The sequence below is a fragment of the Desmodus rotundus genome, chromosome 7 (genome assembly GCF_022682495.2).
Source record: "Desmodus rotundus isolate HL8 chromosome 7, HLdesRot8A.1, whole genome shotgun sequence".
Classification (NCBI taxonomy): Eukaryota; Metazoa; Chordata; class Mammalia; order Chiroptera; family Phyllostomidae; genus Desmodus; species Desmodus rotundus.
The window spans coordinates 13992753-14010169 of NC_071393.1; the positions used below are offsets into that span (position 1 = coordinate 13992753).

The 17417-nt window shown below is 50.6% G+C and overlaps 3 gene segments (V, D, J or C); all 3 read right to left on the reverse strand.

Moving 5' to 3' along the window:
- LOC128781375 (immunoglobulin lambda variable 5-39-like) overlaps nucleotides 1–17417 on the reverse strand; it is a 591472-nt gene that overhangs the window by 562744 nt on the left and 11311 nt on the right.
- LOC112310504 (immunoglobulin lambda variable 5-45-like) overlaps nucleotides 1–17417 on the reverse strand; it is a 715836-nt gene that overhangs the window by 558797 nt on the left and 139622 nt on the right.
- LOC112310418 (immunoglobulin lambda variable 5-39-like) lies at nucleotides 14266–14944 on the reverse strand. The segment is given in 2 exon segments: nucleotides 14266–14762; nucleotides 14881–14944. Coding segments are annotated over 2 exon segments (441 nt in total).

Consider the following 17417-nt stretch of genomic DNA (forward strand, 5'->3'; position numbering starts at 1 on the left):
CAACCCTTGCCCGGAAAAGCGATGGAAGCCACCACTCTCTCATACACCCGTATGTGCTCTAATCCACTCAGAGGAGACAAGATTGGCTATAAGGTCGGCCCAGAGCAAGCCCACAGATGCGTGGGAAGGTCATTGGTTCTTTGTGAAAAGGGTCCTTCCCAAGCCTGAGACAACATAATGCCAGAGCATTATGAGAGAGAGTCCTCTCTCTCTCTCTTGCCCACTAACTTGTGCTCGCCTGGTTCATTCACGTCTTCTCTCCATAACGACATTTGGGTGCAACAGCCAACCAGGGCCCACAGCAGGCCACGTGGGATCCAAAGGACGAAGCTTCCATGTGAAACAGAAACTAAGCTGGACACCGGCCTTTGCTCTGGCCTTGCTGAAGCCACAGCTGAACGTGTTCCATGGCGGGACAGACAGACATGTGACACAGCAGCAGCCTGCTATTCCCACCCGAATAAATCTTGCCACCCCACAAAGTCCCATGAGTGCGCCTGAGAAATGCTTTTCTCAGGGTCCCGAGAAAGGACACGATGTCCACCAGCAGCATGAAGGGCCATCAGGTTCTCTGGGGTCACACCTGCTGCACTTGGTCCTACCCCACCCCCCTCAGCACTGTGGGAAGGTTTTCTCTGGAAACAAGGCTATTTTGTCTGGTTTGGGAGAACTGCATTTTCCAACAGATATTTTGATTGACACCATAAAGAGAAACAGATTTGAGAGAATAAACACTTTGGTATTAATAGAACCAGTGAAAGCCAGAGAAAAATCCTGAGCTGGTGTTGGTCACCAGCAGGAACAGGGGACTGAGGAGCCAGGCAGGGGCACGGAGGGCAGATTCATCACTTGTCTCCATGAAGCAGGAGATCTGTGTGGCATTGGGTTCTGTTCTGCTCTGTACCAGTGATGGTCAGCCTCTCCCAGGGGAACGATAATTCGGAGAATGAGACTCAAACCCTGGATGGTCCCTCAAAGCTCTTCTAGGTCACACCTGTAGGAGCACTACCTGGGAGCCCTTGACAACATTGCCATGGTCACCCCCAATGTGTCTGCACTTCCTGTGCAGGAGAGGCTGACCAGGGGTCAGGGTTCATCAACAGCTTCGTGGGGGAGGAAACACAGGCACATACTGGGGACTTCCTTCTCCTCGTGTCCCACACCCAGCCCACAGCCTGGATGGTGGGGGAGCCCAGGGAAGTGTGAGAGGAGAGGGGGACAGGCGATGCCTGTGGTCTCAGGAGAAGCCACTGACAGTCATGAGGTCCAGAGTCACAGAGGTGCCCGAGGGCACAGAGTTCAGGGTCAGGCTGAAGGGCCGGGGGCCGTGGGTGTGTTGAAGACATAACACAAGATTCTCACTTATGACATTAACTTGTGGGTTCATGTGACTGTCAGGGTCATCACTTGTAGTTGGTGACACAGTATTGTGAGATAATAGAGAATATCTACTGGTCTCAGCCTCCTGACCTTGAAATTTCCTGGGTGACAGGTTTTCCTTTTGTTCTAATGAGGTGACTGGGTGGGCTGCTGGGTGAGGACTGCTCACTCAATAGACAGGCGTGATTCAAAGCTTGGAATTTTCAGAGCTGCCCCCCATTTCCTTGAGGACGGAGAAGGGCTCAGGTGGAGTCAGCAAATTCATTGAAACCATGGGAGGGACCCCGGGAGCCTTTGACTTATAGCCAAGGCAATGAGAGAAACCTGGGGATGTCCTGCTTCTGACTGTCACCTGCAGTGCGGGCAGTCCTGTGGGACGGAGCCCTTCACTGCGGACCTGACACCGTCTCCAGGCTGTCGTGCAAGAGCAGAGTGGTGTGGTGGGACATCCAGCTGGTGTCACAGGGAATTGCTTGTTGTGAAGAAATACGCCCCACACATTTCGTGACCAGAAGAGAGCAGTTTTATGTGAGTAGAAACCAAGACACAACACATGAAAAGCAATGAGATTTTAACCTAAAATATTTTGTTAAAATTTACTCTAGACACTGTGGGGACAGTCACTCAGGCTTTGTCACCCCTTCAGCGAGAGTGACCCGGGGACGCCCTGTTCTCTCCCTCATGACTGTGCTGCTCCTTCCCCTTCCATGGACGGTTCTGACTGCAGAGGAGCCCCCCTCACAGAAGCCCCCTACAGACGCCTCAGTGTGGCTCAGAGCCACAACCTCTGGGCCCAGGGGTTTCTGTCTCACTTCCTTGTCATCTGAGCCACTGTGAGTGACTGAAGCTGCTCCCACTGCCATGGTCTATAGAACAATAATAGTCCCCCTCGTCCTCAGGCTGGGCCCCCATGATGGTGAGGGTGGCTTTGTTCCCAGAGATGGATCCGGAGAAGGGCTCAGGGACCCCTGAGAGGCGGTTGTTTATGTCATAGATGAGCATGCGGGGAGCCTTGCCTGGGGTCTGCTGGAACCAGTTAGGGTAGTTACTCCTAGAGATGGACCCAGAGCTAGAGCCACAGGTGAGTGTGACCGTCCCTCCTGGATACACGGACAGTGACGGTTCCTGGGTCACCACAATCTGAGAATCCACACCTAAAATCAACAGCAGAGAGATAGGGATGATATTAGGAGAAAAGGGTGAACCTCAGATCTGGCTTTTATTTGCCCTCCACCCCTAAAACGCAGAGTCCCTTCCTCTGACCCGAGCTGTAAGCGAAGAGCCCGAACAGAAGCACCATCCAGGCCATGGTGGGGATGAGCACAGGAAGACGTGTCCTCAGGCTCCTGGGCTGGAGGGTGGTGTCCTTGGGGCCTTGTCTTACCTCCAGGACCCATTAGGAGAAGGTGGTGTGTCATGCAAATCAGCTTCCCCTCTCTCATCCTGCCCCATTGTCACCCTGATGTCCCCTGGAGGTTATATTAAAAGAGGCAGATGCTGCCACCTCACGCAGACCCTCTTCCTCCTAATCAGCCTCCCCGTGGTTCCCGTGGCCTCTTTCCTGATGGTGTTCTGGACAGAGCGGTTGAGGGCTGAACGATGGGCTGGGTGGGCTCTCCTCTTGGCCCCAGCGACCTAGTCCATCCCAACTGTAGCCCCAACCCTGTGTACACACCTTCCGACCTCAGTGAAGTCCCCGCCTGTCTTCTCTGGAGGAGTGAAGCAATCACCCCTCCCTCCAGAAGTCAAATGCTTGGGAGTCACAAGCCAATGTCTGGCGTGCAAAGGGACAGGCTTCTCCCAGTGACAAAATCTTATAACCTGTCCCCAGTAGCACCTGGAGGCCCAGGCCTTGGGGTGCCCACACACAGCCTCACTGCCAGCCTCGGGGCGACAGGTCGCCTTTGCTATCAAAAGCGATAACTGTGTGTGCCTTCAAAGTAAGCACAGGTTTGAGGAGGAAGGTCACGGTGCCATTGTGAAAATGTGAGATTCCTGAGGCATCAGCTACGGCAAAGTAGGCACCTGGATGTGGTGTGTGAGCCTGTCGGTGTGCACGTGATAGAGGATTTAAATCCCCCTCTCGCTTCACATCCTGCTGTGGAGCCAAAGGAGCAGGGAGGATGGACGAAGGGGTTGGGAGGTCAGGGGGTGGAGCAGGGAGACACGGTGGGTGCTCCTCAGCATGTGAAACAAAACTGTGACTCGGTATCCATGTTGGAATTGCTAGTATACTTTCTGTTTATTAAAATAGTATGCATATCTGCTAGTGTATAAAATTAGGTCATTTCGTATGTACCAAATGGTGAGACAAGGGGCAGTATGAACACATGAGAAAAAGAAAGAATTAGAAAGCTGAAACACAAACAATACCAGTTTCCATAAGTCAGTATAAAATAAAGAAAAATGAGAATGAACAGGGCAGTAAGGTGGAAACAGCAGACCTGACGGCAGATAAGGACTAAAGCGTTGACTACATTTTCCAGCAGGAACACGCTGGGGTCATGTTAGCAGCAGGGTCCCTGAGGTGTCTACCCCTACGGCTCTCTCAGGCCCCACGGGTCCCTTAAAGGTTTGCTGTGTGGCAGATCTGGGAGGGAATTTGAAGCCGAACAATGCCCATAGAATTAAGAGGTATTGAAAGCCACGATTTTGGAGACACACCTAGAGCCCCAGGACACCCTCACAGGCAGGAAAAAGAGACAGAGCAGCGCCCCCTGTTGGTCCTGAGGGACACAGCCTGACTCAGGGAGGAGCTTTCTCTGGGCGGTGCTTTTACCTCTGAGAGATGCCCTGCTGCAGGCTGACCTTGGCCTCTTCACATCTGCTGTCCCCCAGATTCCAGGTCCTTCATCACCCAGAGACTGCACACACATCCTGATCTCAGCCCAAATCCTTCCTGTTGGTCAAGATAAGTTTTGTGCATATGACATGGATTCTTTTTGCTCACGTGTTGAGTCATTTATGCAACTATCAGTTACGGTTTTAAATGAGATTGGCTTCTAATTTTCAAATTCAATACAGTTCTGTTGGGTTGGGATCCTCTGATTTGCTACAATGAGATAATTTTCTTAGGCTACTCGACCTCATTTCAACATATATATTTAAACACGATTAAACAAAGACTTAGGTGCTGTGGATGGCAGAGCCAGCAGCCTCTGACCTAGGGCTCAGGAAGGAGGTTTAGAAGGTGGCAGGAAGTATGGATGACGACCACCTGGGCCAGATGACAGAAGCAAAAGACAGTGCCAACGCCCACACCTTTCACTCTTCCACTTTCCCTGGGACGAGACTCTTTGCTCAGTGAATGAGGAGGGGAAGGGAGGAATCTGGACCATTGGGGGAAGCCCGGGAGTTCTGTTGGCTGAGGACTAATTGTTGACATTGAGAAAAATCCCTCCATAGGTGTCTCCTGTCCTGTGTACACATGGCACTATAGGTCACATTTCATTGAGCAAACGTACTTTTGTGTGTGTGATTGTTTATCTCTCTGTGAATCAGGCCTGGACAATGGAATCTGTAAAGGTAGGAGGATGAGATATGAAGCAAGTGTGTGTGTCAGAGCTGAGGACTCATGTGGTTTGGGGACCAGGTGCAGGACAGTCACACTTCACTGAGGACACTGCCTGCCCAAGTGTGCAACAGCCTGTATAATCTTTCCCATCCTGCCCGGCCCAGAGCCCTGAGCAATCAGGCCCAGTCCACCAGTGCCCCCTACTGGCCAAGAGGAGATGGCACATCCTCCTGCTCATTTCACACCCCCAGCTCTTCTGGGAGGGCTCTGATGTTTGCAGTTGGGTCTTTCTGATGTCACCACCGAAGGCAGTAAAATGAGCAGTTCCACTTAGTGTAGTTTGGGGTTGAGACATTAATTTTTCTAGCTAATGACCTCCAGACAGCACAATGAAGTGCAATGTTACCAGATATTAAAGGATCACTGATAATTGAGTTTGCTTCTGCCTTGCCCCTGGGTTCATTAGTGGTACGTAACCACCTTGTAACAAACTCCAGGGTTAAGGTTCCCCAGAGAACACCGTTAGTTCATCTCTGGGAACAATCCGACTTGGCTGACCCTCTCTGGGGGACACATGTGGTTGCTGTAGCTGTTGCAGGGACGCCTGCTAGGGTCCCCATCCCACACTGCACATGTCTTAGCTTCTCATCTGTGCCTTTGCCATCAGGATACAACATTGTCAGAGACAAAAGGTGTTTTGTGGTTGATTACTCTGTGTGTTCTCATTTAGTCTTGAATTTATTCTGGAAGTACAAACATGGTGAGCAAAAGTAGGTTTGCAGCGGTAATGTGAATGAATAGCACAACAGATAAAAAATAGTAATAGAAGATTAAACTGTTTTGCATGCTCACACCTGTAAGACTGCTGTTGTCCACCCCCTGTGTGTGTGTGTGTGTGTGTGTGCACACTCAGAGTTTCCTTCTTCATTTGTCACCCGAAAAACTCTTACAGCCTGTTTTTTTCTAATCTGTACTAGCCTGGATAAAGTTTATTTTTGAGAGCTCAGCAGGTTTTTTTTTCCTTGTCCTCACCCAAGGATATGCCCATTGATCCCAGAGAGAGAGGAGGAAGAGTGAAAGAGAGAAAGAGAGAGAGAGAAACATCAGTGTGAGAGAGAAACACCTATCAGTTGCCCCATCCCATTGTGTCCCGATTGGGACTCAAACCCAAAACCTAGTATGTGCCATGACCGGAAATAGAACCCGCAACCTTTTGGTGCACAGGACAACGCTCCCATCAACTGGGCCACCAGGCCAGGGTGACTGGAGCATTCTTATGCACAGGTTCTGGAAATATAAAATGAATTGAATCACATGGAGTCAAGTTCAACTACAACAGGTTGAACCACTCATCCTTTTTTATGCTGGATACTCCTGGTTTCATTAATGGAAGTCTTGTATTCGTGTTCCTGGTTATGCAAGGTACAGGTCCCCTAAATTAAACTTACAGTTGAATTTGATACATGTATTGTATTAGAAAAGATTTATGTACACAAAGTGATAATAGCCTTAATTTGTACAGATTATAATATTTAAAATGCTATACAATTGTAATAGTGTAACAGGGTGCAGCCAAGAAGGGGGGCCACATAGGGATTTGTAATGGGGCCCAGAACTCGGTGTCCAGAAAATATTAGAAAAATATATACATATAGGATGTCCTCACCCCCACAAGTCTGAGCTGGGGGGTGGGACGCAGGGAGCAGGGCCATTGAGAGTTGTTTTGAATAGCAACAGTTTTGCAGATTACCTCTGGAACGATCGTTTAACATATCTATAACCTTTAACTGGTTTCATAGATATGTTAAACAGCTGTGGCCATGCTTTGAGCCAGGGAGATGGGAGTGACTTCAACCCATGATGTAACTGGGAGGCAACTCCCCCTGGTTACAGAGCCTGCGTAAGAGCTTGGAGATGATTGGCTCCACACCACAGGCCACACCTGCCCGGACTTACTATGGCAGCCCAGTCAAGCTGGAAGAATACAGGAATGCTGGCAGCTGTGGCCAATTGTGGGAGGAGTCAGAAATGGTGCGGCAGAGGAAGATTGGCGCTGGGATTTAAACCCAGGTATGGCAGCCATGCGTCAGTGTCTTTTTGGGACCGTGAGGCTTGGGCAGAGAAGAACCACGGACTTCTATTTCTTTTTCTGAGATACGGTACCCCTGACTGGGCAGAGGGGGAAGGAAGGACTGTGCGTTTGTGGGTATTCTAAAGGACTTTGGGATCTCATGAAGACATTACGTGATTACTCTTAAGTTTGTATAACTCTTTAAATAAATAATCCCTTTCCTTTTCACCAATCTCTGTCATTGAGAGATGTCTTTCCCTGGCGGTGGGCAAGACAAACCTAGTACAGGGTGGGGGACCCCCCAACCACAAGGGTGGGTCCATTCAGTAATAGTATATCGTTCTCCCCCACCCCTGGCTCTTTTCTTTAACAGTAGGTCTTACATGAAAAAATAATATTATGTGGCCATTCCAGTATATATTGAAATACAGTTCAAGAAACATTAAATAGTTTATAATTGTATTTAAAATTATTTCATTACACTAATGATACAATTATAACCATGTATTGTATTGAAAATTCTGGAAATAATTGAGGAAAATTAATCTACTTAAACTCTAAAAAGTGTACAAGTGATAAGAAGTGAGCTTTCTTAAAAGCTTTGTAATATCCATATTTCCTAGATTTTCTTTAATAACATCTCACTGATTAAAAATCCCATGAGATGAAACATACACTTTCAGTCATATACAAAATGATGAGTCCATCCCTTCTACCTTAGCTGACAAAATTCATAGTTTGGACATCTCTTTCCGGCGAAAACATGTTTGACTTCGGCCTGCTCAGCCGATCCAGGTCTCTCCGTTCGAATTATAAATAACTGGACTCCCCAGAATTATAAAATAACTGGGCTCTGGTTTATCTGGAAAAGCTTCTCCTACGTCATTCACTGTGATTTCCTCCTCTTTAGTGCTCCAGGGGCGTAGGCATCACCAAAGAGTCTTTCCTGTCCCCTCTGTCTCATTGGGACTGTCTGGAGGGCTGAAGCGTATGACCATGTGACCCTCAAACTGTGAGATTATTCTTAAACCAGGCTGGGCCAGGAGCAGGTTTATGTCCTAGTTCCTCATCTGAATCTGTCACTGTGCCGAGCACCACTGTACACCATCCAACAGTAGTACTCGGCCTCATCCTCGGGCTGGGCCCCCGACAGGGTCAGGGCCCCTTTGCCCCCGATAATGGAGCCTGAGAACCGGGCTGGGGTCCACCTGTTTTTCTTGTCTATGTCATAAATCAAAGTTGTGGGGGCTCGTCCAGACTTCTGCTGGAACCAGGATGGGTAGTGATCACTGGTGACGGCTCCCGTGTTGTGGCCGCAGGTGAGAGTGACTGTCCCTCCTGGGGACACTGTCAGGAAGGGCTCCTGAGTCACCACAGCCTGAGAGCTGGACCCTGCAATGAAAACAGACACATCAGGAATGAGGAAGGAAGGCAGAAGGTCCCGTCCAAAGCTGGTCTTTGAAATGTCCATGAACCTGGGCAGAGAGTGAGGAGGAGCAGGAGCACGAGAGGAGCCCCGGTCATGGTGCAAATGTGTCCAGGACTCTCTGGCCCCACAGCTGGCACTGGACACTCTGGTGGCTCTTTTATCTCCCTCCGCTCCCCGGAGGAAGGCTTCGTGTTTGGGTCATGCTCAATGCAAATCTCAGCTCTTTCTTTCCCCACCCTCCATTTCGTACGTCCTCAGCCCAGGGCCAGCTCTACCATCGGGAGGAGCAGCTGGCGTGCCTGTGGGCTCTGAGTTGGTCCCTTGGGAGGAAGCACCTGCTGGAAAATATAACTCAAGCCAGTGAGCTTGTTGCATTCACAGTCATCAAATCTGCATTTACTGCAGGCCTTGTTCACCTCAAGTGGATCCACAGCGCCCCCTGGTGACAGCCTCAAAAAATAATAGCGATAGAGTGACTTATTTAGAGCAAATGTCCCATTTCTTTCAAATATGTTGCAATCTTTGAACATCCCTCTTTGTTGTCCAGGTACCACCAGGCTCATTGTTGCTCCATCTTTGTGAATACTCGTTGGTTCTTTTTCTCCCCAGTTCCTGGAATTCAATGTAATTGTTAGTCTGTTCTTCAGCCCATCTAGCGGGGTTTTTAGTCATCCAGTGCCATTTTTATTTCGTTAATTTTCCTTCCACTTGAATTTATAATGTATATTTCATTTCTGAGCTTAACTCCTCTTCACTTGTTTAAACAGTGACCATAATTTTTGTCAAGGTAATTTTATGATTGTCGCTTAAAATCTGTGTCCCAGGATTTCCACCTGTCAGTGATCTTGTAACGGAAAGCAGGTCCGTCTGCCCATCGCTGTGAAGCTGACACTGGAGACGCAAGTGCTGCTGGGGCCACGTGGCTGCTATGAAAAGGAGAGAGAACATGTTACTGGGAGGGAGAGACGGAGACACAGAGAGAGGTTCTTTGTTAAATGGAGATTACCGTATTTGCCATGTATAAGCGCATCCACATTTCTGTGTGCATCATTGACCAGATTATTATACCCGATATTATACCTGTGGTATGTTATCATTATACCCATGTATAATGGGCATCCTTATTTTTCCCTCAAAAATTTGGGCAAAAAATGTGCACATTATACATGGCAAAATACAGTATATTATCTTGGGTTTGGGAAGGACCAAGCACCTTTTTTTTTTTTTTTTTTTTTTTTTATTGTTATGCAATTACAGTTGTATGCCTTTTCTCCCCATCCCTCTACCCCATCCCAGGTGAACCCACCTCCCTCCCCCCTCTCCACCCTCCCCCTTGGTTTTGTCCATGTGTCCTTTATAGTAGTTCCTGTAATACCCTCTTCCCACTATCCCACTTAGCCAGGAAGTGAGGGACAAGTACCATATGATCTCACCTTTAACTGGAACATAAGCACCTTTTCAAACTAACCAATCAACTTCCCAATCTTTCCTGGGCTGGCACAGATCCTCCCCCTAACCAATCCATTTCCTGGATCTCCCGGGTTCTGTGTCCCATATCCAATCCAATCCTTTTCCCAGGCTGGACACTCCTCCCTCTTAGTTCCTACTGCTCATGCCACAAAGTAGAAGCAAACCTCACCCCATGCCATCTGGCCTCCACTGGGCATGTGTCCAGCAGAGGAATTTCTTCTGGTGTTTTATTCCTCCCTGGGTAATGAATGACCAGTAGCGATCCTTCCTGCCCACTTTGTGGCTTACAAGTCACCTGGGGAAGGAGTGAAGCTGCAGCTTTCTAGCAAAGCAGGCCCGGTGTCTGATTCCTCTCCACAGCCCATTAGGTTCGGCAATGCCTGATTCCATATGCTCCCTTCCTTTATTAACACCTGGCTACCTATGGTAACATAACAAGGAGATAAACAGAGACAGAGAAATGCAGAAAGAGATGTACACGAGGAGAGACAGAGACAGAGAGACAGGGGATGAGCACAGGAGAGAGGGAACCAGAGGAAGTCAGCCTTCCCATAACTACACTTGAATGACCCTTCATCGCTTCGTTCTACTCTTGTTGTTAGAAAACAGTCACAAAGTCCATCCAGCCTCAAAGGAGAGGGGATCACACAGGGATGGGAGAACGGGAGGTGGGAACACTTGGAGCCATCCCGGGGGGGTCCCAACACACAGGCAAGGATGAGGCACTTGGCCCTGAGTCTGTCCACATTGGCAGCCCTGGAAGGTTGCCCACCCAAGGGATGACATCGAAATTTCAGGTCTCTTCAACCTTCTCAGGTACCTTGGACATGGGCAGGAGGAGCAGGGAGTTCCCCTCCATCCAGAGCAGACCTGGTCTATTTGCATCCAATTCTGTGCTCCCCCAGCCCTCCGTGTGACCCTCCCACTGCCGAGTCTGTGCCTGAGTCCCGTGGATCCTGCCCCGAGGTTACAGGCACCACAGGTGTTTATAGTACCACACACCTGAGGACACAGTAGGAGGTAGATGCCAGAAAGACCCCAAGCTCAGACTGGGAGACTAAGATGACTTGAGAAGATATAACTGGTTTAGGGTCCCGTGACAGGTGAGGAGGAGGAGCCTGACGCCAGGTCTGTGTCCCCAAAGCTGAGGCCCTGGCTGCACCCAGGCCTCCCGGGGCTAGGGGTGGGTGAGTCAGTGTATCAGTGTTTGGACAGCAGTGGTGGAGCTGCGTGTGGCATGGGGTGCAGGGTGAGCAGTCAGCAGCCCAAAGGGACCCTTGGGGAGCTCTTTTCCTAGGAGCAATCCCAAGTAGGGGACCCCAGGCCGTGACCTCACTTCCTGGTGATGGAGCAAAACAGAACTTGGAACCCTGGTGACCGTGAGGCCACATTCTAGAGAAACCTCTACTCAGCTCACCTTGTTGCAGATGCACCAGAGACAACACGTTCACTTGTTTTGTCCCCAGTGTAGGAGGCACTCGCCTCAGGAAATCACGCAATGACAGCGTCCTTACACTGTGCGATTGTTGTGTCAGCCCAGACATCTCTGACCCTTTCCCAGCGGGACTCAAAGATGACCCAGAGAGGCCCAGGGAGTCCAGCTCCAGCTAGGCGCCACTCCAATTCCACCTGGGCAGCCGTATTTCCCCTCCCTGTTTTGTATGTGGAGGGAGAGTTCACGTGGGCCGGGCCCACCCCCACCTCCAGGCAAAGCAGGCTAAGGGGAACAGAGCCTGGCGTGGTGGTCACGTTCACACCCCAGTTCAAGGCTGGCTGGCATAGGGGAGCCCTCTGACCACAGTTTATCCTGAGCCCTGGAGGTGAACCTCCTGTCCCCAGGGTACAGTTCTGGGGAGACACAGGGCTTGGCTGATGTGGGAGCCGAGAGTAAAATGGGTGAGAGGAGTCCCACAGAGGGCCTAGGAGGCCTGCAAGGCCTCCAGGGAACCTGGTGGTCACTGTCATTGCAGAGGTACACTCAGGATATGGGCAGGAGACACCCATGATGTCTTCACATGATGATCCACGGGGACACCGCTCCACCTGCCCTAGTGACATGCAGCTGGGCCACAGCACCAATAAGGCCGGCAGAGGCACAGAGTAACTGTGGCCATTGGGTAGCCGGCGTCTTCGTTTAAAAAATCTCGAATGGCTGGGGAAGACCCTCAGCCCAGATGCCGTCCAGACCACTCCCCAGGGTCCCTTCCACAGTTTCTATATTGTTCAGAATCTTCAGCCCCGACCTGGATCTCTGGACTCATCTGCCCTGGACTTGGCTTGAGAAGCTGGAGCTTTCGGAGGCAGAGACTGACAGTGCGAGGTGGGTGGGAAGTGCCTGTGCCTGGGAGCCTGTGGGGAGGGGCCGGCCAGGACACACAGAACGTAAACCTGGACCTGGCGCTGGATCGGGAGCAAAGTCTGGCCTCAGACCACCCACCTGGAGGACAGCAGGCAGGGAAGATGTCCTGTGCCGGGTCCTGGGCTGACGCCTCTCTGGAAGGCTCAGCCTGTGGTCAGTCTTTGGAGAGCACATGGAAAGAGAGGCACACGGGTGATCTTTTCTCCTCTTGCAGCTCCAGCCCCATCCAGAAGGCAGATCTAGCTCCAGCCTCAGCACCTGCACATCCTGAGGTGCCAGGCACAGGGGCAGAAGCCAGTGCAGAAGCCAGTGCAGAGGTAGGGGCCACTCCAGAGCAATGTCCACCTCTAGGAGCAGCTACAGAGCCGCAGGCAACGCCAAGGCCAGCATCCGCTCCTCCCTCCTCCCGCAGCTCTGCAGGCTGCATATGCACACTGTGCAGGGCGGGGCCACGTCCCTCTGACACCTGCAGAGGGTCCTTCCGTGCCCCTCCAGAGGTAACGCAGGCTTTCCTGGAATGTCTGGGGTTCCTCGTCCTGTCACTGGGCAACTCCAGTCTCTGCCTCCACCTTCACATGATGATTTTTTTGTGACTCCCTGACTTCACGTGGCCTTTTTCTTATATGGACACGGGTCATGTGAGTTCAAAGGGCCACCCTACAGTAATAGGGCCGCATCTCTGCTCCGATAGCATTTTTAAATGATGCCACACTGTGAGGCACTAGGTGTTAGGACCTTTACATACTTCCTTCAGTGCACCATTTAACTGCCAAGATCTGGGAGCAAGGGCTCTTCCCAAAATTTTATATTTTAAAACATATTTCTGAAAGCAACACATACTGTTGCATTTGCAATAAAATGATTCATGATAAAAACATAGTCTTGACTAATACTGAAAAGAGGATTTCTTTCCTTACAAGGATATGGGTCGGACTTCAGTCCTTAGTCCTAATTCAGCACTTACTGCTCCTCCTGGACTACAAGGGAACTGTAGTCTACTGTGTCTACTTTATTTTACTAAATAAGTTTCTTCCTAGTTATTCACAAATTTTTTCCACTTTAGGACCCAACAGTAGTGAGGTTGATTCAGACCCTCTTCCCCACCTTCTCTCTCTACGAGTCGTCAGCGTCCAGGCTGAGCTGGAGTGCGGGTGTCTAGTCACGTGATCTCCGCACCAAGTGATCCTATTTGTACCCACAGACGCTGTGAACTAGAGGCTCACGTCCTGGTTCCCCATCCGGGTCTCAGACGATACTGAGCACCACTGTAGCGCAGCCAGAAGTAGTCTCAGCCTCGTCCTCGGGCTGGGCCCCCGACAGGGTCAGGGCAGCTTTGCCCCGAGAATGGACCCTGAGAACCTGGCAGGGGTCCCAGAGAGTTGATTGCTTCTGTTGTAAATAAGCATCCTGAGGACTTGTGCAGCCTTCTGCTGGAACCAGTGTTGTCAGTGACCTTTGTGACACTCCAGGGTCCCCGTGGTCCTGAGTGGTGCCAGCTGTGAGAGCACCTCATCCATGGACCCGCTTCTCCCATGTGCCCTGCAGCAAAATCAACATTTCCAGCTGGTGTGGAGCATCCCCCACCATCGGAACACAAAAACAGATTTCCTGACCCAGGGCCCCACATTTCCTGGCTGAGGATCCCCTCTCCCCTCAACTTCACAACTGAAAACTGGGGTGCCCAGCAGGTGTCATGGGTTAGCTTTCCTCCGGCATTTCTCCTAGGCCTGAGTCTCCACTCAGACTCTCACGTCTGAGTTTCCAGGCCCTGAGACACGGCGCTCCTCCACCTGCCCGAGCTCAGGGACAGGGTGGGAATGGGACTGTCTCTGCTCTGAGCCCTCACAGCACAGAGTCCCTGCAGTGAGCAACTGTCCCCCTGCTGGGATGTCCTGGGCTCGGACCGAGGACAAAGGTAGGAAGGTCCGTCACCTTATTTCAGGGGAGAGGGCCGTTCCACAGGCTCTCTTCTATCATACATGGAAACAAGCAACGTTTCTGTGTGATCATAAATATTTAGGTTTGGTTTTATTTCTGTTTTCCTGAGACTTCAGACACATTGAGGGGAAATTGAGAGTAACACATAGTGGGTCCAAAAGTAGTTCCAAATGCAATTAGCATATATACAAGTTATTTAAAAATGGTCAAATGTCGTAAACCAAAAGCATGGCACTTCGAGGTTTTTGTCCCACTTCCCCGTCTGCATGTGCCACTGTGTGAGGGATATTGTGCCAGATCCTGCAGTAGTAGTCGGCCTCGTCCTCGGGCTGCAACCCCGCGATGAGCAGCAGCCCTGCGTTGGCCAAGGTGTCTTTGGATCCAGAGAAGCGGCTGGGGACCCCAGAGCCCTGCTGCTTGTCTGAGTCTGATTTATACCACAGCAGATACCGGGGAGGGCTCCCCTGCTTCTGCTGGTACCAGTGGATGTGGTAGTCGCCAACACTGATGTCCCTTCTCAGGGTGCAGGTGAGTCTGGCTGTGGCTCCCAGAGATGCAGAGAGGGAGGGCGGCTGAGTCAGCACAGGCTGGGAGAAGGAACCTGCAAAAATGGACATCCATGGGTGATGGGGCAGATGCCAGGGTAAAGTTTATCAAGATACCAAGCACAATGGGAGTGACATTGGAGGATGCCAAGGGTGTCCAAATTCTGTCCCTACCTGTGCAGTAAGAGAGGAGCACGAGGAGGAGAGTGGTCCAGGCCATGGTGCACACAGCCCCTGAGCCCACAGTGGGGCTGGGCTGCCCAGGCCTCCTTTTCTCCCCACCCTCTGCCAGGGGAGGGGCTGTCCATGCAAATGTGTGTCCATCCAGGGGATGTCCAGCCCCTCCCTCAGCTCTGGGGCTGGAGCTCAGCTCACACCCCAACAGGGAAGGATGGAGGTTATCCTCATCATTCCATAGAGCCCACCCACAGAGGAAGCACCTGTTGAGACAACACAAAGGAGGATAGGAGAATATGCCAGACCAGAGAGGAGACACTGATGGTTAATCCCCATCAGGGAACGCAGAGCCCAGCCCCCAGGCCCAGACACCCTTGACTGAGCATTCCTCACTGAGCAGTGGTGTGGGGACCACAGTGCAGTCCCACAGCTCCCCCTGCTGGTCACAGGGCACACATGTCTCCCTGGAACGAAGTCCTGAGAACCCTGCTGGTTTCTGCAGCTCAGAGGGTCACTGACTATTCACACACCCAGGGTCTGTTTCCAGATACTGTGACTCTGATCACTGTACCAGTTACTGTAGCAGCTTGGCCCCAGGGCCTCTTCTGTGGGAGGTGGAAACAGGAACGTACAAAACTAATTAATTTGGCGTCACCCTCAGGGAAGATGTGGCACAGCACATGCACAGTGAGCTTCCTGTCCCACATTGCAGATGACGGACAGCTGATCCGGCTTGAAGGGCTCACAGGGGCTGCTCGGGGAAACGACTTAGAAAAGTAGTTTCCCAGGGGAACGCTCAGTGCCAGGTTCAAAGGAGAGCAACGCAGCAAACATTTTAATTCATGGGATGCATGTACAGTATTTATGGAGATCTGATTTAATTTAGTATGAAATTGGTAAAAAGTGATGGCTTTGGTGGGCTTCACAAGTGCCAGTGGAGAATGTGGGATGCTTCTTTGTTTTAGAAATTGAGTTAATACTCTTAAGTTGGCAGTATTCTCTTTATCTATGTCACATGGTCCTTGTCAAAATTTAGTCTAAGGTATCCTAAAGATTGTTTATATTGCAAACAAAATTTTCCTGTATTTTCTCGCTCATTGTGTTAGTTTTGTAACAAGCTAAATATGAGATTGTGATGTGTTTGCAGATGTGCTGAATGTCTGCGCGGTGGGATGCAGAAGATACCACTTCCTTCTGTGCCCCGCGTGCAGCTCTGCTTTACTAAGCTACTGGTGCCACGGCCCCCACACCTCTACACCCACAGGCCGTTCAGTAAATGGTTGGGACCAGGAACCCAGTTCCCTAAGACCCTCCCTTCTCCAGGCACCGGAGAGATCTTTCCCATTTATCTCAGGCAGGTGCTCTCCGCTTAAAAAGATCATGAATTCTCTCGCTACTGTTTGAACAAAACACTGTCTCCTTCCAGGAGAATCCAAAGCAGTTTGGTCACTTCTGTGCAGATGATCCCATGTTACAGGTGCACAAGGAGACAGACTGCGGTCTCCGAGGCCCTTCATCCCAGGCAGGTACCCTGTGTGGGTCCATGACGGGTGTGGGCCCCAGAGGAGGCAGTTCTGCTGCTTCAGTGATGCAGCGGCTGCGGTATATGAGCATTTTGTAGATAATACTCGGGCCCCAGGCTGGTGTCCAGATGGGCCTTTCTCGTTGATGAAGAGTAGCTCAGGAGGAGAATCCACCCACTTCTAGGCAGAGCCTTCAGAGTAGAAGATTCCGCATTTGGCAGACGGGGCCCTGATGCAAGCTGCATCCCAGAGGCAGGAAAAGGACAAGCAAGGGACAAGGGATGTGGTGACTTTAAGGCTATTCTGCTAGAGTCCAGGACCTCCAAGTCCTGTCTCCCAAACACCAACTCTTCCTAGAATTCCATCAGCCCCTTCATGCAGGCAAGCACCGGAATAGAGGTTGAACCTCCTGGTACCCGCTGCAGTCTGGGCAGCTTAGGGGACTCCAGGGACTGATAGATGATAAGTCTTTACATTTCTGTCCACTCAGAGATGGTTTCTTCATGTCTTCCCTCTCAATATCCATCTCTGAGGCTCAATGTCAGTATTATATTTCATGTCCCAGAGCGGTGCTGCCCAGGCTGGCCCTGATGCTGTCACTACGGTGGCCCTGGACGGGGCAGGGGTCCTCCCTGGGGCCCCAGTGGGATCCCTGAGCCATAAGACTTCATTATAGGGGGTTGTCTGGGTGCCATTGACCTTCAGGTTGACATGTGGGTGAGTGAAGAAAATGTTCTCAGATGTGGCCTACAGTGAGATTCCACTAGTTTGTGGATTTTAATCTCCTTATACTTATTGGCTAATACAGTAGAGTATTTACCATATGGTGAAGAGAAACAAGCCTGAGAAATTCAGAATTATCCAGTGTACAAGAAAATGAAAAAGGTTTACGAGAAACATCTCCCTCTCATAATACATGTAAAATAAATGAAGGAGACTCACAAACACGGTAACTGTAACTAGCACATCAAAAGCACTTTTAAATAACAGAACAGAACCACCACTTACTAT